Source organism: Salmo salar, chromosome 25 (assembly GCF_965601325.2).
Source record: "Salmo salar chromosome 25, fSalSal1, whole genome shotgun sequence".
Taxonomy (NCBI): domain Eukaryota; kingdom Metazoa; phylum Chordata; class Actinopteri; order Salmoniformes; family Salmonidae; genus Salmo; species Salmo salar.
This window is the reverse complement of record NC_138315.1, coordinates 6,022,119-6,036,396: the sequence shown is the minus strand read 5'-3', so window position 1 is coordinate 6,036,396 and position 14,278 is coordinate 6,022,119. Positions and strand designations below refer to the sequence as shown.

The following is a 14,278-nucleotide window of genomic DNA, read 5'->3' as shown; positions in this document are numbered from 1 at the left end:
GCTAGAGATTTGAGTCAGTATGTTGGCAGCAGCCACTCAATTTTAGTGATGGCTGTTTAACAGTCTGATGGCCTTGAGATAGAAGCTGTTTTTCAGTTTCTCTGTCCCAGCTTTGATGCACTGGTACTGACCTCGCCTTCTGGATGATAGCGGGGTGAACAGGCAGTGGCTCGGGTGGTTGATGTCCTTGATGATCTTTTTGGCCTTCCTGTGACATCAGGTGGTGTAGGTGTCCTGGAGGGCAGGGAGTTTGCCACCGGTGATGCGTTGTGCAGACCTCACTACCCTCTGGAGAGCCTTATGGTTGTGGGCGGAGCAGTTGCCATACCAGGCGGTGATACAGCCCGACAGGATGCTCTCGATTGTGCATCTGTAAAAGTTGGTGAGTGTTTTTGGTGACAAGCCAAATTTCTTCAGCCTTCTGCGGTTGAAGAGGTGCTGCTGCGCCTTCTTCACCACGCGGTCTGTGTGGGTGGACCATTTCAGTTTGTCCGTGACGTGTACGCCGAGGAACTAAAAACTTTCCACATTCTACACTACTGTCCCGTTGATGTGGATAGGGGGGTGCTCCCTCTGCTGTTTCCCGAAGTCCACGATCATCACCTTTGTTTTGTTGACGATGAGTGTGAGGTTATTTTCCTGACACCACACTCCGAGGGCCCTCATCTCCTCCCCGTAGGCCGTCTCGTCGTTGTTGGTAATCAAGCCTACCACTGTAGTGTCGTCTGCAAACTTGATGATTGAGTTAGAGGCGTGCATGGCCATGCAGTCATGGGTGAACAGGGAGTACAGGAGAGGGTTGAGAAAGCACACTTGTGTGGCCCCAGTGTTGAGGATCAGCGGAGTGGAGTTGTTGTTTCCTACCCTCACCACCTGGGGGCGGCCCGTTAGAATGTCCAGTACTCAGTTGCACAGGGCGGGGTCGAGACCCAGGTTAATTACGAGTTTGGAGGGTCCTACGGTGTTAAATGCTGAGCTGTAATCGATGAACAGCATTCTTACATATGTATTCCTCTTGTCCAGATGGGTTAGGGCAGTGTGCAGTGTGATTGCGATTGTGTCATCTGTGGACCTATTGGGGCGGTAAGCAAATTGGAGTAGGTCTAGGGTGTCAAGTAGGGTGGAGGTGATATGATCCTTGACTAGTCTCTCAAAGCACTTCATGATGACGGAAGTGAGTGCTACGGGGCGATAGTCATTTAGCTCAGTTTCCTTAGCTTTCTTGGGAACAGGAACAATGGTGGCCCTCTTGAAGCATGTGGGAACAGCAGACTGGGATAAGGATTGATTGAATATATCCGTAAACACACCATCCAGCTGGTCTGCACATGCTCTGAGGACACTGCTAGGGATGCCGTCTGGGCCGGCAACCTTGCAAGGGTTAACACGTTTAAATGTTTTACTCACGTTTGCTGCTGTGAAGGAGAGCCCGCAGGTTTTGGTAGCGGGCCTTGTCAGTGGCACTGTATTGTCCTCAAAGCGAGCAAAGAACTTGTTTAGTTTGTCTGGCAACAAGACGTCAGTGTCCGTGACGGGGCTGGCTTTCTTTTTGTAATCCGTGATTGACTGTTGACCCTGCCACATACGTCTCGTGTCTGAGCAGTTGAATTGCGACTCTACTTTGTCTCTATACTGAAGCTTAGCTTGTTTGATTGCCTTGGGAGGGAATAGCTACACTGTTTGTATTCGGTCATGTTTCCAGTCGCCTTGCCATGATTAAAAGCAGTGGTTTGCGCTTTCAGTTTTGCGCGAATGCTGCCATCAATCCACGGTTTCTAGTTGGAGAAGGATTTAATAGTCACCGTGGGTACAACATCACCGATTCACTTGCTAATAAACTCGCTCACCGAATCAGCGTATACATCATGTTGTCTGAGGCTATCTGGAACATATCACAGTCCACGTGATCGAAGCAATCTTGAAGCGTGGATCGGACCAGTGCTGAACAGACCTGAGCACGGGCGTTTCCTGTTTTAGTTTCTGTCTATAGGCTGGGAGCAACAAAATGGAGTCATGGTCAGATTTGCCGAAAGGAGGGCGAGGGAGGGCTTTCTATGCGTCGCGGAAGTTAGAGTAGCAATGATCCAGAATGCTGCCAGCCCGGGTTGCGCATTCGATATACTGCAAAAATGTAGGGAACCTTGTTTTCAGATTAGCTTTGTTAAAATCTCCAGCTACAAAAAATGAAGCCTCAGGATATGTGGTTTCCAATTTACATAGAGTCCAATGAAGTTATTTTAGGGCCGTCGAGGTAACGACTCGTTAAGTTTGCTTGCATTAAAGTCCCCGGGACTAGGAGCACCGCTTCTGGGTGAGCATTTTCTTCTTTGCTTATGGCCTTATAGAGTTGGTTGAGAGTGGTCTTAGTGCTTCGTTCTGTGGTGGTAAATAGATGGCTACGAATAATATAGATGAGAACTCTCTTGGTAGATAGTGTGGTCTACAGCTTATCATAAGGTACTCTACCTCAGGCGAGCAATACCTTCGAGACTTCTTTAATATTAAACATTGCGCACCAGCGGTTACTGACAAATAGACACACACCCCTCGTCTTGCCCTGCAGTAGCGTTTCTGTTCCGCCAGTACACGGAAAACCCCGCTAGCTCTATATTGTCCGTATCGTCCTTCAGCCACGTCTCGGTGAAACATAAGATGCTACAGTTTTTGAGTTCCCGCTGGTAGGATAATCTTAATCGTAAGTCATCAATTTCATTTTCCAATGATTGCACGTTAGCAAAAAGAATAGATGGCAGTGGGAGTTTACTCACTCGCCTACGGATTTTCAGAAGGCTGCCTGATCTGCGGCCCCTTTTCCTGAGTATTTTCTTCATGCAAAAGGCGTGGATCTGGGCCTGTTCCAGTGAAAGCAGGATATGCTTCTCGTCGGACTCATTAAAGGAAAAAGTTTATTCCAGTCCGCGGTGAGTAATCGCTGTTCTGATATCCAGAAGTTATTTTCGGTCAGAAGAGACGGTAGCAGCAACATTATGTACACAATAAGTTAAAAAATAAGTTACACAAAACAAAATAGCACAGTTGGTTGGGAGAATGTAAAACGTCAGCCATGTTGTTCTGTGCCATATTCTTCTTCACCAAGCCTTGGTGTGAAAGAGCAAAACAGCATGATCTGTTGATTCCCTATATCCAGTGAAAACAACATAAAAAACCGGCGGTTTGTCCCAAGCTCACTGTCTCGTCAATAGGCTACTTGATACAATGTTGCAAGTTTGCTGGCAACAGCTTCAGGTCGACCCAGTTGATGATTTGATAGAATGTTGTACTTCACTAGCAATAGCTCAAGTCAAGACAGAAAGAAAGGGAGGCAGACAGGCGGAGTAGAGAGATGATTGTGAAATATTTTCAAACTGTTTTTACTTGTCGGCTTTAGGCCTATGTATTTTACTTAGTTGATGATTAAGTTATAGGGTTACTTCTGCATTGGCCTATAGGCTATATCTGAGTTCTATGCGCTCGTTTCTTTAGCTGCCAATGGATAATCGTGTATCAATGTGTCCAAATGGCAGAGGCTGGTGCTCTCGCCATAGTTGAATTTTAACTTTTAGAATTGTATCGTTTTACTTCAGATTTTTATGATTAACCATTTGACAATGATTTTGAGAAACAAAAATTGTATTATTGAAATGAAACTGGCACGCAGATTGGTAGTAATGGTAGGATAAATTGAAAGCTTCCCCAACTTGAAACTCACAAAATTCCTATGGCACGCAAGCGTGCACACATATGGAGGTTCCGTGAAAAAAACGTGCCTGCTTATGGAAATCAAAGGCCCATCGAACTGATTAGTTCTGGCGCCGGCGCTGGGCCTGCTCCGATTGGAGGTATTGTGTTTAAAATATGGCTCGATGGGAAGAATGAGAGCCTATCATGAGAGTGTACTCTAGGCAGTCAGGAAAAAGAGTGCTCGTAAAAAATGAGCTGAACCTATTTAATGGGGGCCTATAAAAAACAGGCGGGTGGCCCTGCAAATAGATGCTCGAAATGCGATCTTTGGTAATGCCTTTTTTTCTCCCTAATGCAATTCACTTTATATGTGCATTTTCTGAAAATTGCTTTTTCTGGGGGCCTGCCCGAGGACACACACTCGCTTGTATTGGTGTTGCTACGTTAAATGGGACAATATGGAGTGATTGGCTGATGTGTGTTGGGGGGTAAATGCATCTTTGCTCAAGTGCTGTGACCCTGAAACTGCAGTGCGTAACTCGCTGTAATCTTCGCTCCCTTCCCTCTTTGAGAGAGATATCATACTTTCGCAGCAGCTGTCTGAAACTCTGTCTGAAAAGCACTGCAATTATTAAGTAGGGTGGATCTGGTGTACAGTTTTGTTCTAAGAGCAGTACCATATTTGATGTTTAGAACACCATTTCAAAGTCTGAATGTTACAATTTTCATTTTAAAATAAGAGGCCTATTATAATCATAGACTATGCTCCAATGCTACGACGATGCTCAGCAATTTTGTATGGAGCAGAAACCGTTTCTAAAGACTACATGAGGGAGAAAGGTATAGACAGACTCCCCTATAATTCTGCATCGTATCATTTTCACTTCACTTAGCACAAGATTGCACATCTGCATGCAAGTGAGCTCTGGGAGGCGTGAATGAGCAGTAAAGGCTCATTAGAAGAAACTTACACCTGCCTCAGGCACATGTGCTGCTCAGCTATGGATAGAAACACACATACTGTAAAGTCACACTTGGGGAAGAACAGAGTCTATGCAGAAGTCTTGTGCTGCAAAAGGTGTTGTCGTTCTAAAGAGGTAGATGTGTTAGCGAGGCATCGCTTTGAAATGAAGCCTCGCAAGTTCAACACCTATGGAGCTCGAATGCTAGATTCCTTCAAATGCAATTGCCTAAATAGGTTATCTTAGCTATGTGTGTACATGCTTTGGTATAATTGCTCAAATCCAGTACAGTGATCATAAATTATAAATTGTCATCTACGGCTGTTACTTATTCACAAAACAGTTTTTGTTGTATTTCATTGTATTAAAAAAGGGATGAATTATCCTAATTACAGATATTATCAAATACAGTTGCATTTTACAATGGAGACCAGAATGATCTGTTTCATCTTTAAAAAAAATGTTGAATGAAAACATATACATTTCAGTTTTTAATGGTTTTTTTTGGTCCTGTGCAGTTGTAAATCAAACAAATACGTGTGAACACCAAACATTTTTTTTTATATGAACTTATTTTATAAGAAATACTGAATTGTGCTAGGGTGCCAATACTGTATATTTGACAGCATCTGTAATTAAGAATTATTTTGCTATGCATCCACCTTCAACAATAAAGTATAACGGAGGCATGTTACAAATCAGTTTGCGTGTGTGTGAGTGTGCATATGTTCCTCCCTCCTCTCTGTGTGTGTCCTGTGTGTGTTACGCGTATGTGTGTGTGTGTGTGCGTTCTATGGTAGTCTAACCTTAACAGAAGTTTCGGGCAGGTAGTGCGGGTTGCGGAGCTTGGTGGTGATGTAGAAACGGAAGTCCGGGGCATACTCGATAGTGGAGTCTCCCAGGCGGATGCAGATGGCACCGCCCTGCTTGAAGGTCTGCTTCAGCAGCAGGGGCTCCAGAATGGCATCCAGCTCCTCACCAATGTTCTCCAGGAGCACTGAGAAACAACAGGGCTTTGTTCAATAATACTGAGCAGATAAATGAGTGCAAAACGGATTAGAACAAAATACACTGCTCAAAAAAATAAAGGGAACACTAAAACAACACAATGTAACTCCAAGTCAATCACACTTCTGTGAAATCAAACTGTCCACTTAGGAAGCAACACTGATTGACAATACATTTCACATGCTGTTGTGCAAATGGAATAGACAACAGGTGGAAATTATAGGCAATTAGCAAGACACCCCCAATGAAGGAGTGGTTCTGCAGGTGGGGACCACAGACCACTTCTCAGTTCCTATGCTTCCTGGCTGATGTTTTGGTCACTTTTGAATGCTGGCGGTGCTTTCACTCTAGTGGTAGCATGAGACGGAGTCTACAACCCACACAAGTGGCTCAGGTAGTGCAGCTCATCCAGGAAGGCACATCAATGCGAGCTGTGGCAAGAAGGTTTGCTGTGTCTGTCAGCGTAGTGTGCAGAGCATGGAGGCGCTACCAGGAGACAGGCCAGTACATCAGGAGACGTGGAGGAGGCCATAGGAGGGCAACCACCCAGCAGCAGGACCGCTACCTCTGCCTTTGTGCAAGGAGGAGCAGGAGAAGCACTGCCAGAGCCCTGCAAAATGACCTCCAGCAGGCCACAAATGTGCATGTGTCTGCTCAAACGGGCAGAAACAGACTCCATGAGGGTGGTATGAGGGCCCGACGTCCACAGGTGGGGGTTGTGCTTACAGCCCAACACCGTGCAGGACGTTTGGCATTCGTCAGAGAACACCAAGATTGGCAAATTCACCACTGGCGCCCTGTGCTCTTCACAGATGAAAGCAGGTTCACACTGAGCACGTGACAGATGTGACAGAGTCTGGAGACGCCGTGGAGAACGTTCTGCTGCCTGCAACATCCTCCAGCATGACCGGTTTGGCGGTGGGTCAGTCATGGTGTGGGGTGGCATTTCTTTGGGGGGCCGCACAGCCCTCCATGTGCTCGCCAGAGGTAGCCTGACTGCCATTAGGTACCGAGATGAGATCCTCAGACCCCTTGTGAGACCATATGCTGGTGTGGTTGGCCCTGGGTTCCTCCTAATGCAAGACAATGCTAGACCTCATGTGGCTGGAGTGTGTCAGCAGTTCCTGCAAGAGGAAGGCATTGATGCTATGGACTGGCCCGCCCGTTCCCCAGACCTGAATCCAATTGAGCACATCTGGGACATCATGTCTTGCTCCATCCACCAACACCACGTTGCACCACAGACTGTCCAGGAGTTGGCGGATGCTTTAGTCCAGGTCTGGGAGGAGATCCCTCAGGAGACCATCCGCCACTTCATCAGGAGCATGCCCAGGCGTTGTAGGGAGGTCATACAGGCACGTGGAGGTCACACACACTACTGAGCCTCATTTTGACTTGTTTTAAGGGCATTACATCAAAGTTGGATCAGCCTGTAGTGTGGTTTACCACTTTAATTTTGAGTGTGACTCCAAATCCAGACCTCCATGGGTTGATAAATTGGATTTCCATTGATTATTTTTGTGTGATTTTGTTGTCAGCACATTCAACTATGTAAAGAAAAAAGTATTTAATACGATTATTTATTTCATTCAGATCTAGGATGTGTTGTTTAAGTGTTCCCTTTATTTTTTTGAGCAGTATATGTAAAAACATACAAATTTTACCCTCTGGGAAGAGTGTTGTGTTTGCAACTTTTAGTTGTAAAATGGTTTATTTCCAGGTTAGACCACCCTTGGCAAATTATAGACTACTCTGTAATACACCTGCTCTGAGCTGATACCCCTGAAATAACATAATAAGAATAGTCAACTTTGACCCCCCTTCCAACATCCTCTGGTTAGCACCGTGACACTCCATTATAGGACCCTTAAGGACCATGGTACTACACTTCCTAGCAGACAATTACTAGTCATTAGTTATGTCATACAGAAACTTTTGTTCCAATGTCTTAATCATTCCACTGGGGATGCCTATTTGTTTTCTGCACTTTGCCTTTGGATAGGCTATCGTAGACGTGATTAAGAGACAAAATGCATTTTCTCATAATAATAATAATAATGAGTTGAAGAGAGAGATATAGAATGGCCATTTACAGTGAAATACATGTATGGAAAGCAATATAGCGGAGGCGAACATAACACACGGTTCTGTTTCTCTCTAGACTATTTGTCCTATTTGTACCCTTTGAATTGATATGTAGGCTACGTGTGTCTTTTTAAAATTGATGTAGTTTTGTCCTCGAGCCGTTCTTGTCTATTAAAGTTCTGTATTATGTCATGTTTCATGTTTTGTGTGGACCCCAGGAAGAGTAGCTGCTGCTTTCGCAACAGCTAATGGGGATCCAAATAAAATACCAAAAAATATCAATACCAAGTACAAGGACACAGCACTTGTAAATGCTGTTCCTGTAAGTACATATTGGCCTGACAGCTAACCCGAGTTGGGCTTTGTTTTTATATTTGTGCTTTGTATCGCTCGCACAGTCTTATGCCGCGAAAAGAGCTACTGGATTGGTAAAAGCTTGTTTGTTTGTTATTGTGAACAATTGAATCATACAGATGAAAACCATATGAATCATTATAAAAAGTATGAGGAAAAAATGACATTTGATGTGGTATACACATCCCCCCAATTTAAAAAGAAATATTTAACAATATTAGCATTTTCTTTTAAGCAGATATGGTTCTACATTTTCTACGCAGTTTTGTAAAACTAATAAATACTGAGGGCACAACAGTCAAGTCTATACGATGGCAGTGGGAATTGAGGCAATGCAAATCCACCTCAGGGCTAAAACTCAAGGTCATTAAGGGACGTTTTGAACAAAGAGAGATCAACAGAAACAACCAACAAACATGTTAATCTAAAAAAGATTGCGTCCATCTACTCACAAAGATGATAGTCAGCTTCCATCTTCCCGCAAAGAGACATGGATTTAACCAAGGGTTTAACCAACACACTTAGTTGAACACACATCTAATTTGTTATGTACAGTAGCACATATAAATTGAATCTATTTCTATGCAGTAGCCTATGTTTACTCATCCCAAGGGTCCTGGGGGTGTAGATGTAAATGTATCTAAAACTGTAAGTATCATTAATAAAACTCTCGCCCTTAAGAATAGAGAAACAAAGGCCCACCACCACATAACATTTCTGTGTTCTCTGATCCTGAAAACAGATTCACATCTGTATCTGTTATTGTGGTGAAAGGAGACCCCTTCAGGTGACCAGGAGTACTGCACCAACCAGAGGCTAGTGGTTTTAGTCTGGCATCCAAACTCATGTGCTCAGTTTAACCATAGTTCCACTTCACAATATGGTTTGGATTCCAGGCTATGGGAGATCACCTGGTGTGCCAAACTGGATGCAGTTCTCCAGGGTGCGCACAAAGTCTCCGTCGCTCAGTTTGATGATGTGCAGACTGTTGGCCTTCTCCATGTTCTTTACCCACTTGTTTGCCTGGCCCTGGGGGTCGATCATCAGGGGCCACCGTCGGGCATTGCTGCACACACACACACACACACACACACACACACACACACACACACACACACAGACAGAGAGAGCAGTTAGGCACAATTGATACATGACACACGCACACAGGCACACACACACTGGGAGGACAGTGTGGCCAGGGCTCGAAATGAAAGGGGACGAAAAAAAATTATGCCTGGGACGGTTCAAAACAGATGTTGGGACAGTTGCGGGACGATAAGACAGAAAAATATATAACAGTGGTTCGATACTAAAATGTTTAAACACAAAGACAAGGTTGAAACAAGTAATATTTCCAACAATTGTTTACAGATAGATAATTTCACTTATAATTCACTGTATCACAATTCCAGTGGGTCAGAAGTTTACATACACCACGTAGACTATGCCTTTAACTAGCTTGGACAATTCTGGAAATTATGTCATGCTTTAGAAGCTTCTGATAGGATAATTGACATCCATTGAGTCAATTGGAGGTGTACCTGTGGATGTATTTCAAGGCCTACCTTCAAACTCAGTGCCTCTTTGCTTGACATCATGGGAAAATCTAATGAAATCAGCCAAGACCTCAGAAAAAAAATTGGAGACCTCCACAAGTCTGGTTCATCCTGGGGAGCAATTTCCAAACGCCTGAAGGTACCACGTTCATCTGTACAAACAATAGTACGCAAGTATAAACACCATGGGACCACGCAGCCGTCATTCCGCTCTGGAAGGAGACGCGTTATGAATCCTAGAGATGAACGTAGTTTGGTGCGAAAAGTGCAAATCAATCCCAGAACAACAGCAAAGGACCATGTGAAGATGCTGGAGGAAACAGGTACAAAAGTATCTATATCCACAGTAAAACCTGTCCTATATCGACATAACCTGAAAGGCCGCTCAGCAAGGAAGAAGCCACTGCTCCAAAACCGCCATAAAAAAGCTAGACCACAGTTTGCAACTGCACATGGGGACAAAGATTATACTTTTTGGAGAAATGTCCTCTGGTCTGATGAAACATAATGACCATCGTTATGTTTGGAGGAAAAAAGGGGAGGCTTGCAAGCCGAAGAACACCATCCCAACCATGAAGCACGGGGGTGGCACAATCATGTTGTGGGGGTGCTTTGTTGCAGGAGGGACTGGTGCACTTCACAAAATCATGAGGAAGGAAAATTATGTGGATATATTGAAGCAACATCTCAAGACATCAGTCAGGAAGTTAAAGCTTGGTCGCAAATGGGTCTTCCAAATGGACATTGACCCCAAGCATACTTCTAAAGTTGTGGCAAAATGGCTTAAGGACAACAAAGTCAAGGTATTGGAGTGGCCATCACAAAGCCCTGACCTCAATCCTAACATTTGTGGGCAGAAGTGAAAAAGCATGTGCGAGCAAGGAAGCCTACAAACCTGCCACAATAAGTTGGCCAACTTATTGTGGGATGCTTGTGGAAGGCTACCCAAAACATTTGACCCAAGTTAAACAATTTAAAGGCAATGCTACCAAATACTAATTGAGTGTATGTAAACTTCTGACCCACTGGGAATGTGATGAAAGATATAAAAGCTGAAATAAATCATTCTCTCTACTATTATTCTGACATTTCACATTCTTAAAATAAAGTGGTGCTCCTAACTGATCTATGACAGGGATTTCTTACTAGGATTAAATGTCAGGAATTGTGAAAAACTGAGTTTAAACGTATTTGGCTAAGGTGTATGTAAACTTCCGACTTCAACTGTAGCTTAAAAGTTGATAAACTATGAATAATTCACATTACAAACGCAGCAATGTGTTCACTCGTCTGGGCCATATGTGTGAATGTTCCAAAATGCTATTACTGGACAACACCATTCTCAAACGCACATCTGATGCCAGCATTTCTTATAATGCGACAGAGATTGATATTCAGCCTAATGGTATAGACTTAGAAAGAAGGAATATCTGAAGATGAAACAATAGGATTTTGCCTTATGGCCTTTGGACAGAATAAATGCTGGTTTCAGTGGCATACAGTACCAGGAAATCTTAGCTTTTTGCCTATGGTCGGATTTTGGCTGTAGGCTATTAAAAGCAAGGTAAGAGAGGCTATGTAAAATGTCCAGGTTTCAAACAATGATTATAGCTGGTTAGGCATTGCATATGCAATTATTTAGGTTATGGAAATGTATAATATTAGAATATCATTCCAATGTTGGGCAAATAGGCCTATTAGAATGCACATTTTACTCTCTCCCAGACTGTCTGCGGCCCGCCAGCCAGGAGTTGAGGTTTCGTGTGTCGAGAGTTGCTGTGGCATTTGCAGTATCTGTAGGCTATGGCTAGCTACTATGGTATTCAAGAGAATATGGTTGTCTCCCTGACCTGCACCGAATGCACACTGTAAAATGTGCAAAGTCTTTCTGCCTCGCGCTGCAACGCTGCCTGGCTTGGGGCTGTGCGTGCGTACATGAAGAGCTGAAACGGAAGGCTATTGAACAGAGACTTTGTCCTTGTGTTCCTTGGCTATTTACATAGTTTTGTTCACAAGCTAGGTTGTTTGTCAATGTTTGAGTTCCAACTGCTAGGGAAGAGAAACAAGGCAGATACTAGTCAGACTCTCAATCTCACAGGCACAAACATGACTGAAGTCGCATTACCACGGTAACCTCCCACCCTTAAAGGGGAAGGTGAAAATGTCTGTCTCATCTGTAATATTTTGGTTAAAAGACTCAGGTCACAGAAAATAGTAATGAAACAATAAACCACGTTACATTTTACTAGTAATAGATTTATTGTTATAGAAACATCACAAAGCACGCTCATCCGTTTTTTTGTATTTTGTTGGTGTAATTTTAGTGCAAATCTTTGTTTGGGACGGTTCAAGTTAAGTTTGGGACAGCTGAAATTGCACTTCGGGACAGTGAGGAAAATAGTTAGTTGCGAGCCCCGAGTGTGGCTCTGCCTAGGTAGTCAAAAGGAGAGACCTATGGTTCTTGCATTAAGTAACAGAACATGGTGAGTGGGATTGAAACGTAGGTAGGTAGCCTAGCGGTGAGTGTTGGGCCAGCAACCCAAAGGTCGCTGGTTCGAATCCCCGAGCCAACTAGGTGAAAAATCTGTCGATGTGCTATTGAGCAAGGTTGTTGGCATACAATGGCTGCCATGTATCACCAGAGGGGGTTGCTAAAAGTACGCTAAGTGGTGGCTGAGGTAATATGTTTGCTTAGGTTGTGGACTTACGAGATGATGATGCCATTGTCTACAGAAAAGCTGTCCGATGGCAGCCCGGCGATGGTCCAACTGCGGATCTTGACCGGCTCTCCCAGCGAGTTCATCAGGGACATGTTGCTGGAGCACGGGATGTCTCTGCTCTTACACAGCTCCATCCACTCCTCGGTCTGAGCCTGGAATGCACATACAAATAGACATGGGAGCACACCATCCCACGAGCACAGATCAAAAAGGAATAATTTCATATCGTCAGCTCATGAAAAAAAATATTTTAAATCACAAACATTTCCCACAATCGCAACAATGTTTTGATCAGTGTCATCTATTTTTTCATGACGGCTCATGTTTGTTGTTAAAAATACTTGCGTGAGAGGATGCGGGGGTAGCAATAATAACGTATTTTAAGGGAGACTCTTTAATGCAGTTCCTTTTGAGCATCATAGAAAAGCATACAAGTTAAATTTTTAAACTATCTGGCGTCTTCTCGTCTTTGTCACATCAAAGCTCTTAGTGTTGACTGAGGCCCACTGCATCAAAACACACACAGGCAAACATGCACATGAGACGTAAACACTCTCTCAAGTGCTCACTGACATGCAAACTGATTCTATGTCCCTGTATGTAACTTTTTTAATTTGTACAGTATCTACATGTGCTGTATACTGTATTTCTTTATGTCCCTCTATGTGCCAGCATGTTCATATACGCACCTGTATATCCATTTATGTCTGAGTTTTTACCTGTATGTCACTGTAACTCTATGTGCAAGTACGACCTGTTGCGCATTAGCACCGGGGATCCAATATCACCCTTTACATCATTGTATTTCATTGTTGGAGTCAATTCTATTTAATATCCTGGCAGTTGAATAGAACATGGAATTTCTCTCCAGGAATTATTTTCAATTCCTGTATTGACTGGATAATGTCATGAAAGAGGATATCCTTTGTATGTCTCTACCTTGTATTTACCTATTTTAACCAGTATGTCTATTCTGAGCCTGTATATCTGTGTGTGTACCTACGGTATGTACCAGTCTTTCATGATGCCTGTGTGTAGCACCACTGTGTACCTACCTGTCTATAGCTGGAGGTGAATGCCCCCAGGTAGGCTACGATGGCTGACGAAATGAGGATGTCCCCTGTCAGGTTGGTGTAGAGGTCCCCAAGGTTAAAGGCTGTCTCGCTCCAGCGAGTCTTCTCGCCACCCAGCCCACCAATCAGCTGCTCAGCTCTCTCCAGCTTCTTGCTGCACAATTTCACCTAGAGGTTGAGAAGGGAAGGACAGGGCTGAGGATTTGTAACATTACCCGTCCGTGTCGCGTTCAGTAGTCACTAAATGGGAAAACGTTTTTAAATAGTTTGGGTAGAACCTTCACCGTTTCAAAACGGCTCTTGTTTTGTCTGTACTGAACATGAACATGGCCCTTTTTAAATAATGCAGAGGCAGAGGCTACCACTCCATAAAAATGCAATTATCATCTTGTTTTGATTGAATGATTGAAGGCAGGCTTTACCAACAATTTATCTTATAAGGACACTCAACAATGACACTCAATATCATTCCAAACATTTGTTCATAGAAGTTACTTTTGGAAGAGATTTGAAAAAATAACAGTTCAATCTTATTGTCGATTGATGGCTATTTAATTCTCCCGTTTTAGCTTAGTATGGTTACTTTTCATGTTGAGAAAGTTTAAATGAAAATAGATAAAACTATATTAGAGTACTTGCATCTACTCCGATCGCCTGGGATAGCCCCTATATGATTGTAGGTCTTTTGGTGTTCAAAAGGTACCCTTCCCCAAATCTGTGCCTCGACACAATCCTGTCTCGGAGCTCTACGGACAATTCCTTTGACCTCATGGCTTGGTTTCTGCTCTGACATGCACTGTTAACTGTGGGACCTTATATAGACAGGTGTGTGCGCCTTT

General features: G+C 43.6%; 1 protein-coding gene across 2 annotated transcripts in view; it reads right to left on the bottom strand.

Moving 5' to 3' along the window:
* The window catches only part of dnah7 (dynein, axonemal, heavy chain 7), a 279,868-nt gene that overhangs the window by 111,306 nt on the left and 154,284 nt on the right, over positions 1-14,278 (bottom strand). For both annotated transcript variants that reach the window (XM_082968848.1, XM_045707381.2), the window contains exons 48-51: positions 13,422-13,607; positions 12,355-12,518; positions 9,002-9,156; positions 5,450-5,640 (exon numbers count right to left, since the gene is read on the bottom strand). In XM_082968848.1, the coding sequence (XP_082824974.1) occupies positions 5,450-5,640; positions 9,002-9,156; positions 12,355-12,518; positions 13,422-13,607 (696 nt within the window). The remainder of the gene's footprint in view (positions 1-5,449; positions 5,641-9,001; positions 9,157-12,354; positions 12,519-13,421; positions 13,608-14,278) is intronic.